Consider the following 18,021-nt stretch of genomic DNA (forward strand, 5'->3'; position numbering starts at 1 on the left):
ATGATCCTAGATGTTAACACATGTACATTACACACTCCCAATACACCTCTCCTTTTCCTGTCTGCAGAAACAGAATTTCCTATGGGGCTGGGGCTCAGGGTCGCATGAGTGTGTGTGTGTGTGTGTGTGTGTGTGTGTGTGTGTGTGTGTGTGTGTGTGTGTGTGTGTGTGTGTGTGTGTGTGTGTGTGTGTGTGTGTGTGTGTTTAACTTCCCTGCAGCCTTTAAGGAAACACCAGTCGATAAGAGCGGAAAAAGACACAAAGGGGAAAAAACACAGAGAAGTGAACTTTTAAAGAATAAAATACAATGAACCAAAGACATGAGTGATAGGTGGAGGGAAGACAAAAGTAAGTCTGGCTAAATTATAAAATAAGGACTTGTGGTTTTATAGAGCAAGACTTGTTGTTATGCTGTTTGTGCCAGTGTGAATACAGGTTTCAAAGTTTCAAAGTTGAAGGGAAAAATTAATATTTTCACAAAAACACCTTAGAGCAGTGGTTCCCAAACTCTTTTAGACCGTGGCCCCCCTTCATAGGATGATATACACCCAATATAACATGCATACTGTAAGTAGAAATAGTCTGATTGCGCAAATCACGGGTTGTCATATTAGTAACTTTTGAATATTTGAAAACTTAAATATCGAATCTAGCTAGTGGGTGAAACGTAATCAAAAAACCCAAATAATTGAACGTATGATCAATATTTAACTCGCTCACTTTAAGAACCGCTTCCAAGAGTACAACACCTTTCAGGTGAATGATAAAGAGCTACAGACTTTCTCTACATGTTTAAATGTGAAAGCAGAATATATTTATATAAGGAACATTAATTAATCATGTTTTTTTTATAGATTTGAAGAGCGAACAACAGCAGGGATTGGAAAAAGTCTAAAGAGAGCTATAACAAGCATGCATAGTGGTTGATCATGCAACGTTAGATTGAAGGACAAAGCATGGAAGAATAGAACAAAGGTGAATAAAAGAAGTGTTTATTAATGAAAACAGTGATGAAATTCAGCAGAAACAAGTGCAAAGGAAAGATTACCCAAAATGGTTTACCAATATCAAGAAGAAGCTTTACAATGGGCTCGTTTCATTTAATCAAAATGGAGTTCTATGAAATACTGTGTTACACGATTGCGTGGTAAGAGAAAACATGACTGCAGAAAACATGACTGCAAATGTGTTATCTTTCAAAATAATTCAGAAAATATTATTATAATATTGCGTATAACAAGACGATTTCCTATAGGTTGCTGAGCTGTGCATCATCAAGGCAAGCCTGTTGGTTGGACGAGAAACCGCATAATTAGAGGGAGTGGATATTTGCAAACTGGTTCATGTAGCTGTGCGTATGCCTGTCCTTCTCGCTGCAGAAGTAGTTCTTCAATTGTTAAACTAGCCACTGACCTGCCAATCAACAGGAACATCTTGTTTCATTGAGTGATAATGCAGCATTGTGATTGGTTCTTACCATCTCTCGGGGCAGGAACATGTCTTCCTGCCGTAGGACCACAAGACACACACTCTCTCCCTGTCGCGTGCTGCGGAGCATACACACCAGCTCCTCCTGGCCCACACCTGTGGTATCCACACCGTTGACCTAAATATACACACACACACACACACACACACACACACACACACACACACACACACACACACACACACACACACACACACACACACACACACACACACACACACACACACACACACACACACACACACACACACACACACACACACACACACACACACACACAAAAAGTCAATACATCACCATTATCAGCATAAGTGTCATTTTTTTGATGTCTTCTTCATTGACGTTCAGTAACTTCCAAACAGACGACATGACGTGTAATCATACTTTTCATTTGTAAAAGTCCTGCATTCAAAATCTTACTCAAGTACAAAAGTAAAAGTACTTACTGTGTGTAAAGGCCTATTTGAAAATCAAATACATGAAATGACTGGAATATGACTATTGATGCATTCATTTGTTCGTAGCACCTGGTAAATACGAAACTCATTTACTTCGTATACTGCTGCTGAATATCTTAACCTTTATTAATATATCAAAGTTAATTTATCAGTTTGTTTGTATTTTATTTTAGCTTAGAAATGAAGCTGTAAAATAACTAGTAACCAAAGCTGTCAGGAAAATGTAGTGGAGTAAAAAGAACAATATTGGTCAGGAGGACCATAAAGCTGCATGAAATGGAAATACTCAAGTAAAGTATTTTACAGTATTTCATAACTCCACTGGTTGTGAGAGTGTGGCTTTGATGTTTATGTGTTTGCCGATGTGTGCATAGTTAAAACCATTATGTGGCATGTGTGTGTACATTTGTTTGGTCACATGAGTGATCGGCCGCTCACTCGCTTTGGCAGATCTACCTTTATCTGTATCTCTTGTTTTCATGATTTCATGAATGCTAACAGTAAGCTACCCTTTACCTCAAGAATGCGATCTCCAGACTGCAGGCGTCCATCTTTGACAGCGGCTCCACGTGCCAGAACGTTTTTGACCAGAATAGGACCAGGACCGTGGACGGAAGAATCTCTGGTTACAACGGTAAATCCCAGACCTTCTGAGCCTACACACACACACACACACAAATAAATGTGACTGAGTATAAAGGTTGACTATAGAAGCATAAGTATCACTACTAAGCCTGTCTCGACACAAATATCCTGTATAGCTGTTCACTACCTGCCTCCGAATTTGTTTCCCAGAAGCTCTGAGAGTGATCTCTGAAATATGTCCATATGTCCACGCACGCACGCACGCACGCACGCACACACACACACACACACACACACACACACACACACACACACACACACACACACACACACACACACACACACACACACACACACACACACACACACACACACACACACACACACACACACACACACACACACACACACACACACACACACACACACACACACACACACACACACACACACACACACACACACACACACACACACACACACACACACACACACACACACACACACACACACACACACACACACACACAGTTGACTCAGCTCCTGACTACATATTGTTAGCATGATAACTAAAAGCCATCAGAGTTTGTGTGTGTGTGTGTGTGTGTGTGCGTGCTTGCGTGCACGTGCGTGCGTGTGCGTGTGTGTGTGTGTGTGTGTGTGTAAAATAATTGTAAACCCTTTAGCTATAGATGGTGCTAGAGTATTTGCAGGTGTGAAGGCTTTAAAAATGGGTTCAGTTGTGGGGCAGAGAGGAGGTATACAAAAAAAAAGTAATGAGGAAGAGACGAGGAAAAGGTAAAAGAGAAATGAGTGCAACACAGCGGAAATAGGGAGTGAATGCTCTGGAAAGAGACGTGATGAAGATTAAAATAGCAATCAGTGAAAAACACATGCACGCACGCGCGCGCACACACACACACACACACACACACACACACACACACACACACACACACACACACACACACACACACACACACACACACACACACACACACACACACACACACACACACACACACACACACACACACACACACACACACACACACACACACACACACACACACACACACACACACACACACACACACACACACACACACACACACACACACACACACACACACACGTGTGTGAAAGCACTCACAAAAGAGACCACACACACACAGAGACTTGTTTTATAGACCTAATTTAGTCGGGTCTCTTTAGCAGAGCCAAGTCAGCAGTTTGGTCTGGTATGAATTCATATCAGCAGAAATGAACAGATCAATAAAGACTTAACAGACCCTGAAGAGAGGGAATCAGGAAGATGGAGAAAGGAAGGATGAGGGGAAGCAGAGGGGGCCGGAGACCAGAGAAAGGAAGCTTTTGAGAAATAAGCACAATGCTGGGAGACAAGCAGCAAAAATAAAGAAGGTCCATTATGTGCATTTAAAAACAGGAAAAAAAATAGGAGGGTTAACAAATTCAGAAAATGTCTAGGAAAAAGAAAAGGAACACCTTTCTCCCTCTTGAATAACATAGTAAAAACTGCAACTACTTGTTAAATGTATATCCTGTATATTGATGTATATTTTGTTGTAATAGGTTAGTCTATAAGTGTATTCCTAATTATTCTGTATAATGTGTATTCTATAGATACTCTACAGGTATATATATTTCTAGTGTTGATATGTATATATTTACCGTTTATCTTATTTACTCATGTGAAATGCCTTGTTAACATGCTGCTGTAAACAAAAAAGGTTCCCCTTTGGAAGTAATTAAGTAGCATTGTTCATATATAATCTAATCTAATCTGATACACGGAGGTGAACATATTTGGTTTTGCTTTGTTCTTCCTCAATCTTTGAAAGCAAAGTGCTGATCTGACACACCACTACATTTGCAGCAATAACATTATGGCAGGCCATTTGTTTACCCCAAAAACAGTCTACATTTTCACACAGATGGAAAATAATATGCATCTTTCTTTTGAATAACTAAGTGTGTTATTTTGAAGGAGGGATTGAGGACACTGCATCAAGAGAGAGACTGGTATGAGTCGTCAGTAGCTGTGTGTTCCTCACCTTTCTTCAGATCGATCCTCAGTTTTCGTCCTGCTTTCTTATTGGTCACCAGGCTTGAGAGAACAGGTCCTTTCTTAAGAGAGGGGCTCTCACTCCTTCCTTTGGGTGTCTAGGTTGAGAACGTTGAGCATTTAAGTACATCATTTAACAGCTGTTAAAAACATTAGAGAAGACAGGCTGCTTTTTTTTTGACATTTTAATTCTAAATGCCCCATTTGTCACATTCTACATGCATAGTTTCTAAACCTGTGAGCTGGTGATTGATCCTTGTCATATTGTTTATTATTCATTACATATACAATGTAATGTTTTTTTTGTTGTTTTTTGTCTAACCTTCTAAAGCTTTGTATCAATTTGTTGTTGACAATTTGAGTTATTTATGATATATCGTTTTCGATGTATTGATCATCATCATTTAACAGGAAAATGAAATAGGTCTAATAAAGATCGGAAAAAACACATTTTACTACTAATTTTCTATTGCTATGTTTTCTTTTTACTAGGGCCGGGACTTTAACGCGTTAATTAAGATTAATTAATTACACAACAATTAATTACACAAAAATTAACGCGTTAAAACGCATTGTAATCGCACTTATTTTTGCACCGCGGAACGTTTCTCACTGGATGAGTTTCAGGGGTACCGATTATACAGGACTGTCTCAGAAAATTAGAATATTGTGATAAAGTTCTTTATTTTCTGTAATGCAATTAAAAAAACAAAAATGTCATACATTCTGGATTCATTACAAATCAACTGAAATATTGCAAGCCTTTTATTATTTTAATATTGCTGATTATGGCATACAGCTTAAGAAAACTCAAAAATCCTATCTCAAAAAATTAGAATAGTTCCTCAGACCAAGTAAAAAAAAAAAGATTTATAACAGCAAAACACAATCAAACATTTGAAAATGTCCATTAATGCACTCAGTACTTGGTTGGGAATCCTTTTGCACGGATTACTACATCAATGCGGCGTGGCATGGAGGCAATCAGCCTGTGGCATTGCTGAGGTGTTATGGATGCCCAGGATGCTTCAATAGCGGCCTTTAGCTCATTAGCATTGTTGGGTCTGGTGTCTTTCAGCTTCTTCTTCACAATACCCCACATATTCTCTATGGGGTTCAGGTCAGGGGAATTTGCAGGCCAATCGAGGACAGTAATGCCATGGTCAGTACACCAGTTACTGGTGGTTTTGGCACTGTGGGCAGGGGCCAGATCATGCTGGAAAATGAATTCCTCATCTCCATAGAGCTTTTCAGCAGACGGAAGCATGTAGTGCTCTAAAATCTCTTGGTACACAGCTGCATTTACTCTGGGCTTGATGAAACACAGTGGACCAACACCAGCAGCTGACATGGCTCCCCAAACCATCGCTGACTGTGGGAACTTCACACTGGATTTCAAGCAACTTGGATTTTGCTCCTCTCCAGCCTTTCTCCAGACTCTGGCGCCTTCACTTCCAAATGAAATACAAAACTTGCTTTCGTCTGAAAAGAGGACTTTGGACCACTGTGCAACTGTCCAGTGCTTCTTTTCCTTAGCCCAAGTCAGACGCCTCTTCCGTTGTCTTGAGTTCAGAAGTGGCTTGACCATGGGAATACGGCTATTGTAGCCCATTTCCCGGACACGTCTGTGAACAGTGACTTTTGATACCTGGACTCCAGCTTCAGTCCACTGTCTTTGAAGCTCCCCCAAATTCTGGAAGCGACTCTTCTTCACAATGCTGTTAAGGCTGCGGTCATCTCTCTTGGTTGTGCAGCGTTTCCTGCCACATTTCCCCCTTCCAACAGACTTTTTGTGGATGTGCTTTGAAACTGCACTCTGTGAACAGCTTGCTCTTTGAGAAATTTCTTTTTGTGTCTTACCCTCCTGATGGAGGGTGTCAATGACGGTCCTCTGGACAGCAGTCAGATCAGCAGTCTTCCCCATACTTGTGATTTAGTTTACTGAACCAAGCTGAGTGTTTTTCAAGGCTCAGGAAACCCTTGCAGGTGTTTCGAGTTAATTAGACGATTCAAGTGATTCGTTGAACACCCTACTAGTATACTTTTTCATGATATTCTAATATTTAGAGATAGGATATTTGAGTTTTCTTAAGCTGTATGCCATAATCAGCAATATTAAAATAATAAAAGGCTTGCAATATTTCAGTTGATTTGTAATGAATCCAGAATGTATGACATTTTTGTTTTTTTAATTGCATTACAGAAAATAAAGAACTTTATCACAATATTCTAATTTTCTGAGACAGTCCTGTACTGGAGCACCAACTAACGTTCATGACTTCAGACAACAACAAACCACAGTGAACAATAGTCAAACATGAACGAAGAAGCTGATGAGACCGCTTTGGTTGGCCCCGTGGATGGGACATTTTGTTTTAAAAAACGGACGGATGGAAGCGTCGATAAGAGCACGGTTGTTTGCAAATTATGCAAAAAGGAATTCGCATATCACCGCAGCACATCAAGCCTCAAGTATTACCTCAATGTAAAACATATAGCAGCTAGCGTGGAAGCTAGCGTGGATGTTAGCCCGACTCGGAGTACAAGGACCCACACCCAATTCGCGTTGATCAAACAGTGGCCTATGCAACAGAGAGATTTTATTTTTCATCAGGATATTGGAAGAATAGGAGGGATTGAGGTCAATCACTGGCACTTTTTTATTTTATTTTAAATGGTACACTTTATGTTGAACTATTTATTACGCTGTTGGTGCAACTGGCACTTTATGTTGAACTGTTTATTGTTTTGGCCAAGGTTATTGAGAGAGTTGGACTGAAATTGATTAGATTTTTTAAATCAACTGTTGGTAAATCAACAAAGTCTGTTATGGCCTCTGAAGCAACAGAGAGATGTTTTCTAATAGTCAGGGTTTCCAATGTTCTGAATGTACTTGAAAGTATTGTGTTTTACTTAAAAAACAAAGTGTTATAGTTTACAGAAAGTCTACCTACCTATAGGCTACCTGAATCTCTGAAATGTACTATATTCCTAAATATGCTATTGCTACACTTTATGGCAAAAATTACACTTTTCTGTTGGTCTTGGTTAAGTACCACCTTGAAAAAAAAATAAACAATGTTTTGTTGCTTAAGCTTATGTATTCAGTCATTATTCAATGGTATACTAAAATCCATGTGAAAAAAATTGCTTCTCACTGTTCTCAGGTCAAATATTTATATGTGATTAGAAATGCGATTAATTTCGATTAATTAATTACAAAGCCTCTAATTAATTAGATTATTTTTTTTAATCGAGTCCCGGCCCTACTTTTTACTAATGCTGTCAAAATTATCGCGTTAACGGCGGTAATTAATTTTTGAAATTAATTGCGCTAAAATATTTAACGCATTTAGCGCATGTGCAGAATGGCCCGCCCCATACATCCCACCAGTGGCAGCGCTGGGGTAGGCTACAGCCATACCAAGAAATGGCTTAGCCCCACCATGAAAAATGATGTTAAAGTAAGCAAAATAAAGTCTGCCAACTTGCGCGGAGCACGGACAGCAGTTAGTAAGATTGATTTCAGTAGCCACTCGTCTGGAAATACAGAAGACCAGAAACGTTTTTTAAAACGTTTGTCACGTAGTGATCGTCTTCTCAATAGAACATCTTTGATAATGTCTTCTGGCCAATCAGAATCAAGATAACGGCGTGGTGTTGTTGCAGGAAGTCCCGACGGAGAATACTTTTGCTGTAGTACATCTCTATACATCGATACAACATTACGTGTTGATAGAAATCAACACGTAATGAAATAAGACCCCACGGTTTGATGATTGATAGGTGTGTGGGCTGTCTTTCATTTTGACACACAGAACACTGTTATAATAAACATACTGTATGTTAAATTGATATATCCGCCTTCTTTCATTTATCTTTCCATTCCCACAACAATATACATAAAGAAATGGCATATTTTGGACATAGTTCAAATGGTGATTAATCATGATTAATTAATTTTTAAGCTGTGATTAATCTGATTAAACATTTTAATCGTTTGACAGCCCTACTTTTTACCTATCCTTTATGTTATTGTGTTTTTAAATGAGCAACTGGTAAAAAAGCAATTCCCTCGGGATACATTTCATATTCTAATTCTAATTCTGACTCAAAGTGAAAAGAAAGCCTGTTATAACCCACACCGTAGTGTGCATGAACCTGGACAACATGCTCATTAGTTCTGAAACTGTGCTCTGACGTCATTAGAACAGAATATAGATCAACAGACCCCTTTTTAAGAAAATAAGGTGATGCTGAGCTGTTGCCAAGCAACTGTTGCATCTGTGCCAGATGTTTTTCAAATGTCAGCCATGTCACCATGGTTATGTGAACGACACAAGTAAATCAGTTTGGATAAGAAAGACTGAAATCAAATAAAAAGATGAAGTAAACTAAAAAAGATAATGTTTCCTTGATTCAGTTTGTGTAAACTGAAAATACACAGACAGAATTTAAAGTCATACCAACAATTCTAAATTGAAGATACACTGGGTGCAAAAGCTGACATTACAAGCCATGCCAAATCATTTGGGGAACAAAAAGTAAAATCAAGGCATTTTCATATCTAAAGAATTCTTAAGTTTTTGCAAACTTTCCTGAGCTTTAAGGGAGGAAGGTTTGGGGAGGCAGAAATGCTTTATGTGTTTTTTTAAAGCTTGTGCAGAAAGCTGTGTCTAAAGCATACGGCAAAGAAAACATAACATTGACTTCAGTCAGTTTCTTCCTGTTGCTAATCAAGGAGCCTACAAATATAGATACTTTTGGTTCAATGTTGTTAAAAAAATGTGATTAATGAAGGATAATCTGAATATGATGTTATTATGTAATGAGTCGATTGTTTCTTTATATTCAATGTAACAACATTTTAGTTTATCTCAACTTGTATAACTTTCTAACCCATGCTGTGTTTCCTTGTTTCCTCGATGTTGCTGCTGCGACACCGGAACTCCCCTGCGTGGATCAATAAAGGTTTATCTGATCTTATCTCAGGTCAAGTTGACTTGGAGCAGAGAACTTACACTAACAGCAGCTTCTGTGGAGGCAGCTTCCTCTGCCAATCGCATGACTGGATTCTCAGAGGGCTTGAACACAGGTTTGGCTTTGATGGGGGGAGGCGGTGGTTTGGACTTGGCCACCCGAGGGCTGCTGTCTGGACCGGCATTGTTTCCAATCAGCTGACCAATAAAACTCTTCTCATAGCGTTCTCTGTTGGAGGAGGGAACTACTTCCAAGCGGACAACCTGGGAGCGCATCGCCTGACGGAACACTTCCTGAGCTCTGAGAGAGAAAAAGAGACGGAGAAATGAGTGATGAGTTCAGAGCAACAAAGGAAAACATTCAGAAAGTGTTGTGTATAAGTTTGTGTATAGGTGCATGCATTTATCACTCAAACTAATCATGGCATAAATCACAGCTACATAAAGTGTAAAGTCATCAATCTCTGACAAGCAAAGTCATTATGGAAGGATATAAAACTCGATTAAGAGGGAAAAAAACAAAGATACATTGTCAAATGTGTCTTTGGAATATTATTTTTGATGAATACAAGATAAAAAACAATTAAATGCAAATTATAATAAATGGTGTGTTGGATTTTTGAAGATTTCAATACACTGGTAAATATCTTAGGCTCATATGTCTTAAACTGATTTTAATTGATTTTTAATTCCAAGATTGATAAATATTGCCGTAACTAATTATCGTTTTTATTGGCAATTACTTTTCAAAGTAATTCAACTGATTATCTAATATCAACGACAACGTATCCGTCAATAATCCCATATTACATTTAAAATGATAAAACACCAAAAAGTAGATTATAATATTATTGTTAAATAACTTGGAAACCAGTGCTCTATTCTATGGTTGAGTTTCCCAGCATGTAGAAAAGTGATTTTTTTAAGACTGGTGTATCAAAATACAACTATTGTGTCATGTTTTGATGAAATGGATGGGTACGTGTTGGTGTCGGTCTACGTCAGCGATTCTCAACTGAAGTCCCAATAAGGTGCCAGGTGGAATTCCGGCACAATGACAATGTTTTTGATTTTGTTATGTATATTTCTAATGTCCGATGACATTGTTGTCTGGATAGATATTTTGCTTTGGTAAAGTATGTGAGACACTGTACATCAGGGATTCTTAACTTGAATCCCAATAGGGTGCCACGCGGCCCACCGACCATTGATTAACAATGAGAATCTTTTTGTTTTACATTTTAATAGGCTTCTTTATGAAGGAAAACAAAAAGTGTAGGAATCCCCCGGACCATCCAACAGAGGTCTGGGCTAATAAGCACTTTTTCCAGAGAAAATTAGTAAATGTTTTTCCACTTGAAATAATTGATCTTTGTTTATCAGATGGCACCCAGCCTCTTGTTATTTTGCAAAAATGAAACCTGAAAAAGCATATCCCGTGTTTGGAAAATGTGACAGCAAGTTTAACAATATCAAATGCTTTTCTTTTTTTATTTAAAATAAAACATGTACGTCAGATTGAGATGTATATTGTGGTAAGCTGTAGTTCATTATTCTAAGCTGCTTTATACTGTAAATTGTCATCTTTTTTTTTAATTTTCCTGGTGGCTGACTGTGTGATGCGTATTTATCATTATTGGAGCAAAGTGAAGGCAGGAGCAAACAGGAGACGCAACAGAGAACAATGACACCTGTGCAGCAGGCCATTATAATTTCATGATCCATAAGAGAGATTGTTTTGCAGAGAATTACTTTATATCAGATTATGCTAAGTAAATTAGGGGGACCATTGTGTCAGGGGTGATTGGTACACACCATCATTCACCTCAGATAACAGACAGAGAAAATCCACTTTATTTAAATTCTATTAGATCACTCTCCTATTATTTCCCGCCGAGATTATTATTAGATGTAAAATGATCATAAACTTTCTGTAACTAGAGACTATGTTTAGAAAGTTGTGTATAAAGGATATTCACTATTTAATACATTAAATTAGCAATAATAATACTTTCAAATGTTATATTTAACAGAAAGAAAGACATGCAGGCATACATCTGGTGATAAAATGTAACTTTGGGCAAGTTCCATCTTAATAAATATTTAACCAGTGGTTAAATGTACACTGTATTCACAATCTATGTATTATAAATGAATATTGAGCTTTGTTTATACTTAGGTTTCCAACTGAAAGTACCTGTAAGTCTTTTTGAGTGTTTCTGGTTTACTTAAACTCCACTTGGTAATATGATCATGTGTCTAAGAAATGCAGATAACAAAAGCTCTTAGCAATTACATGCACCAAACTCCATGGGCAGCCAAATTAAGAAAATATATGGTGCAAATGATTGATAAAAAAAATGACTGTGGATACGAATGAACAATTTCCATTCATAAAAATAAGGAATTAGCACCTTAAAATGCCATGGATAATATGATGTTGTATGGTAATCCAAAAAGTGGTTTCTAGGCGAGTTAAAGCATGGGTTGTCATATTTTCTTAATTATACTCTGACTGAATTTGCATAATGAAACCATTAAACACACTGGGCAGTCTGAGCAAATGCTCGTGTCTCACCTTGCAGAATGACACTTTTTTTTATTGTAGAAAGACCACAATGCAGAACAATGTAACTACCGGACTATAAGGCGCACCTGAATATAAGCCGCAACAGCTAAATTGAATGATGTGTACATATATATGCCGCACGCGACTATAAGCCGCAGGTGTTTTAATGTTTAATTAACATTATGTAAGGGTTCGTGCACAGAGGGGATTGTCGGGAAAGAGATGGCTGTTTGAGGAAGCTCCCATTTATTAACATTTCAACCAACAAGTTGCATATTTGCATAACGTATTCAAGTTTTAACATTTAGTGCAATAGTAGCTACAGAACATGTACTGTGCTGTGTAAACTGTACTGTATCACATAGCGTTTCAGACACACAAACTTTTCAACTTTCAAACTCCCAGCGCACATACCGGCAGTGATCTACAGCAGTGGTTTTCAACCAGTGGTACGGGGACAAACTGTCTCGCTCTCGTAATGTCTGTCTGTCTTGCTCTTGTTCTGTCTCACGTACCACTCTCGGTTCCACTTTTACTTTTGCGCGCTACCTGTCTCACTCTTTTCCGGCCTCCAGCTTTTCCTGCTGGAGCCCGCCGCTTAAAGGTGGGGGGCGCGGACCGGCCATAGAGCCCATAGAGTTAAAGGTGGTGGACTGTAACCTGTAAAATCCATAGATTTAGGAGGTCCCCTAGTGGCCGTTAGCTGTAAAAATCCATAGATTAGCCGCACCGTTATATAAGCCGCAGGGTCGAAAAATGGGAAAAAAGGCGCGGCTTATAGTCCGAAAATTACGGTAGATGTTTGTTGACGTGTGTGAAGTCGAGGATAGATATTGTCATTGTTGTTGGACAATGGATGCGAACACCTTGATGTAAGAGATATTCTAATCAGACAATGGAAGAAGGTGTGTGAGTGTGAGTGAGTGTGTGTGTGTGTGTGTGTGTGTGTGTGTGTGTGTGTGTGTGTGTGTGTGTGTGTGTGTGTGTGTGTGTGTGTGTGTGTGTGTGTGTGTGTGTGTGTGTGTGTGTGGGCGCACGCACGTGTTATTGTGTGTAAAATCATGCTCAAACCTGTCATATGTTCAAATGTCAGAAAATGGCCTGTCAAATTCCCTAATTATAGACCTGTTTTTGTTATGAATATATATTTATTACGTGTACGTGTGTGTGTGCGTGCGTGCGTGCGTGCGTGCGTGCGTGCGTGCGTGCGTGAGTGGACTCGGGCCCATTCACCTATCTTTGAACAATATGTAGCAAACCCATCCGGTGATAATCCGTTTACCTACAGTAGAGCATAACACATCTCTCATATAATCTCATTACCACCCTGAACGCTGGACAAGGACTATTGTGTAGACTTCATAGACGATGTAATGTGCTGTAATCATGATAACACCAACATCAGTCCTTCCATCTGTAGGAAATCGTTCTTACAGGTGTGTCTTTTGTCATGTTAATGCTCTGTAATCATGTTACATACTTAAATACTCGTGTTAATGTACTTCTCTTCAGGTGCTTCAGCGGTATAGTAAGCAAACTCCAGCGTGAAACATCTGCTGTCGAATGGATCTTGAGCAAATCTTCCCTTAGAGGAATGAAGTGGAGCGACACACAGAAGCCGACTCTTATAAACACACACATGAATGAATTTGTAAGCAATGCTCTCCAAACATCTGCCAAGTGTCTTTTCTGCTGTTGTCTGTGATGGCTGTGCAACAGTGATATAAGCCCTCTGACAATGGAGAGGGACATAAAACACAGAGACAGAGGCAGCAGGAAGAAAAGACAGACTTGGACAGACTTGATAGGATGTTAGACTAGAATGCATCTGCTCATATATAAATGTATTCTTAAGTTTTTTATTTTGCTGATCATTTTATGTAATTGTTCAATACTTTAACATGTACATGAATGTGATTGAAAGCTCAATTGCACATTTTAAAAGCTTACGTCTCCCTTTTTACAAGATTTATTCGCCTAAATCACATATGTGTGTGTCTACTGTATGTATATGTAGGCATATAACCAGCATATTTATATTCTATCCCTGTAGCAATTCAGACAGCTATTGTTCCTATTCCATGTTATATTGAGGAAGACAGAAACCTTGAAGGCACATTTATGTAAACAGGGGCAAACTCCTGTGTGGATTGGCACCACTAATGTAGGCAAGATAAGAGCTTCACAATTTGGACAAAATAACTTATTGTGATCATTTTGACTGATATTGCAACCGCAATATGATCCAAGATATGGGAGGGATTGATCATTTAAAAAATGTTCATTGATAGATATATTAAAACGATAATGAAAGGATGGGTTACAAATATGTTTTGTTAAGTCTGTATAATATCATTTTGTCGGCTGGGATATCTCTGTAGCCACAAAACATCCTTAATCATAAAATGGTTTTTAAACACATACTTTGCCCTAAACCAATATTTGGCTTTTTTGCGATTTGAATATTCCACTAGTCCTTATTCAATTTGATTTTACATTAACTTTTTGTGAGATTAAGCATTCTTTTCAAAGTTGTGTGAACCGACCCTTTAAATAAATAGCCATACACAAACTTAAAATCACAAAATGAACGTATAATGTAATGTAAAACACGTTGTTAAAGCGGGAATCTTTATCTATGTTGTTGTTTGACACACTACAGATATTTTACAGGAAATGAATGTATCTGTAATATTATGGGGGCTTGCTTTTGTATGAGTCATGTCTTCACCCCCTGTTCACAAACACTGTGTTGCACTCACTGGCTGAAGGTCTTGTCCATGAGGTCCTTATTGTTGATCATGACTATACACTCGTCCTCTTGGAACAGGCCTTCCTTTCGTGAGCGGCTCTCCTCCTCCACTCCACGGATGAACAGACCGAGAGACCTGAAAGGAGAAGAAGAGGGGTTAAGGTCTGTTCCCATCACTTCTACTTTTGTAGATACACAAGCAAACAGACTGTCTTTAGAGTGACTTTCTGTGTGTCCCAGAGGATGGATGTGTCTGATGGGGTGACCCCCAGAGAGTGTCTATATGTTTACTTAGACACTGCTGACAGAAAGAGCCCCCAACTATCTGTTTGTCTCTTTCTTTGTGAAACTGTTGGAGAAAATACTGTTGTCTCCTCTTTGGGTTTGTTTTAATGCACTGATGTCATGTATGATTCTGAACTGTGTACAACCTCTTTGTGATAGGAGGAGGCAGGGCATTTCAGGTTGTTGATCTTTATGAGGAGACAGACACATACTTGTTGTCTCCTACATATCTAATTGCTATGAGGCGTGAAGGAAGTCCAGAAGACGTCACAGATGACCCATCGCAGATGACCCGGCGCTTTTCCGACACCCGCGGCTGATATTAGCGCCACCTCGATTTACGACTTTGTTGTTATCTCCTGTATTTTGGATCTTATTAGCCTGATGTTTTTTCCTGCTCCGTTGAGCAACATACATGTGTGAGTTAAACCATATCCTTTGTATGTGATTTAACTCTTCTCCTTCTTGCAAGAATAAATTAGTACCTGATTATTGATTCTCAACCTGGTGTTGAGTGATATTTTCCTAACAGAAACATTATTAGTGCTTATATAACTCACCTTAAACTGATAAGCAAAGTGTTCAACTAGCAGATAACAAGACAGGTAGATCAATTACCAAAGATAATATGACTGAAAAGCACACACAAACTTAAGACATAAAAAGTGTGCCGACATGTACAACATGAAAATGTAAAGTGACAAATATACAGGCATGACTACGATGGTCATAAAAACTGATGCCCTTTCTTATTATGCTTTGGGGGTTTTCCCTTTCCTGTTGTGTGTTATCTAAATGGTCTGCAAAGAAACAACTTCCAGAGGGAGTTTCTCTCTCAGACACTCCCCTGCCTGAAACACCTCCAATGGACTCCTTTGTTTTCATTTACAGAATGACATCACTATGTGACACTCACGCTTCTATTGGCTAGCTCTCTAGCGCATCGTACATGATTTACAATATTGAAGCCTGAAGGTGAGCATGATAGGGCCCCTTTAAAGAGATAGTTCACGGCAAAATAGAAAATACGTCCTCTTACCTGTAGGGCTATTTATTAAGTTAGTTAGTTTTGGGGCTTGTTGGAGACCTTTGTCGTAGAGATGGCTAAGTTATCTCCAATATAGTGGAACTAGCATTGTTGCTTGCTTTTTGGCTGGTCTAATTCAGTACAAAGAAAATAGTTGTTACATAAAACCGCTCACAACTACATTTGGTGGATAATTCTTTAGTAACAGGGTCAACATTTATATAAGGAAGCATTGTTGATTTTTCTGTTTTATTCTTGGTGCAATGAGCACCACAAACTGAATACCAAGTAGTTCCTTTTTATTGAAGAAAAATGTTTGATTTGTTTACAACTGATATCTCCAACACTGAAAACCAACAGCAAAATGGTCTAGATTGATAACTTGCCAGGTAAGAATGTATTTTTAATGTTGGGGTGCACTGCCCCTTTAATATGAACCTTTGCCTTACTAAATCACAGCTTAACAAAGCAGAGGTGATGACTATGACACTCTAAAGATGTCAGCTGCAAGAGGATGAAACTAGGCTAAGAGGTGAAAGGGATGACGGGAAATGGTGGAAAGAGATGGAGGTGTTTAGGAAAATGGGGGGAGGAGGATAAAGGAAAAAAGAGAGTGAGGAATTTAAGGAGGAGATTGGCGGGGTCAGGTGAGTCATGAGAACAGCCATAAAAGCTCATCCTGCTTTGCTGTAGGAAATCCCCGTCCACTGTCTGACTGTCTCACACCCAGAGAAAAGCTCTGCAATTTCCCCTATTTTTTCCCATTGCGTGAGAATGTGTGTTTGTGCACCAAGGTGGAGAATTCCTCATAAACGCAGACATTACATTACATGTCACTTGTTAGACGCTTTTATCCAAAGCGACTTACATACTCAATACTGTGGACAATCCCCACAGGAGCAATTTGGGGTGAAGTGTCTTGCCAAGGGATACAACAGCATGCTGACTGCAGTGGGGTTTGAACCTGTGCTCCCCTGATCCGAACACCAACGCTCTATCCACTGCGCCACACGCCTCCAGGGACCAAGAGTATAGGCATATTATGTAACGCAGCAGATAAACAAACTATATTGGTTAAAGGGCAGAATTAGGGCTTGTTTCGATGAGTGTTTCTTTGTGTGTGTGCATTTTTGTTTCTGTGTGTTGGTCTGCGTTCACACAACTTACCGTCCACTGAGGGATGAGCTGTAAGGGACCACGTGGATTCCCAGAGGACTGTCGTCTCCCAGGATCTCCACTGTTCTAGTCAGGCTGCCCAGTTGAGCACACAAACACAGAATACAATGATTAGGGGAAAAACTAAATAAATATACTCAAATATGTTAGAGGTAAAGTTGTGTCACAGTAACATGAATGGAACCTTTGTGTTTTGTTTGCTTCCAGATACATTTGCATAATGACTCAACAGCCAGGGACCCATCTGTGATCAAAGCTAACTACTGGAATGATGTGAATAACACATGACTCATAAAGATGTCGTACACATATGCACAGATGAAGTAAAGAAGGATTAAGGCAGAAAAACAGGACCATAACACATGTCTACTGTTGTAGTCAAGCTGCACAGATGAACACAGACACCAAAGACATGAAACCAATGAGATAAACCACAGGATATGTAATATTACTTCACAAAAATAAAACACAGGTAGAAGTTATTTCACTGTAAAAAAAAAAAGAGCAGATTTAAGTTCTATTCTATTTGACAAATAATGATTACGCATGAACAAATACCAGGATAAATGTTTTGAACATTTGAATCTGAAGTCAGAAGCAGAAACCTTCATTTAA

The 18,021-nt window shown here is 38.9% G+C and overlaps 1 protein-coding gene across 1 annotated transcript in view; it reads right to left on the reverse strand.

Annotated features, from left to right (window-relative positions):
* Nucleotides 1-976: 976 nt before the first annotated feature.
* The window catches only part of LOC307029139 (partitioning defective 3 homolog B-like), a 124,786-nt gene continuing 107,741 nt past the window's right edge, over nt 977-18,021 (reverse strand). The window contains exons 7-13 of the mRNA XM_079664806.1: nt 17,398-17,481; nt 14,929-15,054; nt 9,640-9,898; nt 4,608-4,716; nt 2,464-2,603; nt 1,478-1,606; nt 977-1,285 (exon numbers count right to left, since the gene is read on the reverse strand). Coding sequence (XP_079520932.1) covers nt 1,250-1,285; nt 1,478-1,606; nt 2,464-2,603; nt 4,608-4,716; nt 9,640-9,898; nt 14,929-15,054; nt 17,398-17,481 — 883 coding nt within the window. The 3' untranslated portion in view covers nt 977-1,249. The remainder of the gene's footprint in view (nt 1,286-1,477; nt 1,607-2,463; nt 2,604-4,607; nt 4,717-9,639; nt 9,899-14,928; nt 15,055-17,397; nt 17,482-18,021) is intronic.

Source organism: Notothenia rossii (assembly GCF_949606895.1).
Source record: "Notothenia rossii genome assembly, chromosome: 2".
Classification (NCBI taxonomy): domain Eukaryota; kingdom Metazoa; phylum Chordata; class Actinopteri; order Perciformes; family Nototheniidae; genus Notothenia; species Notothenia rossii.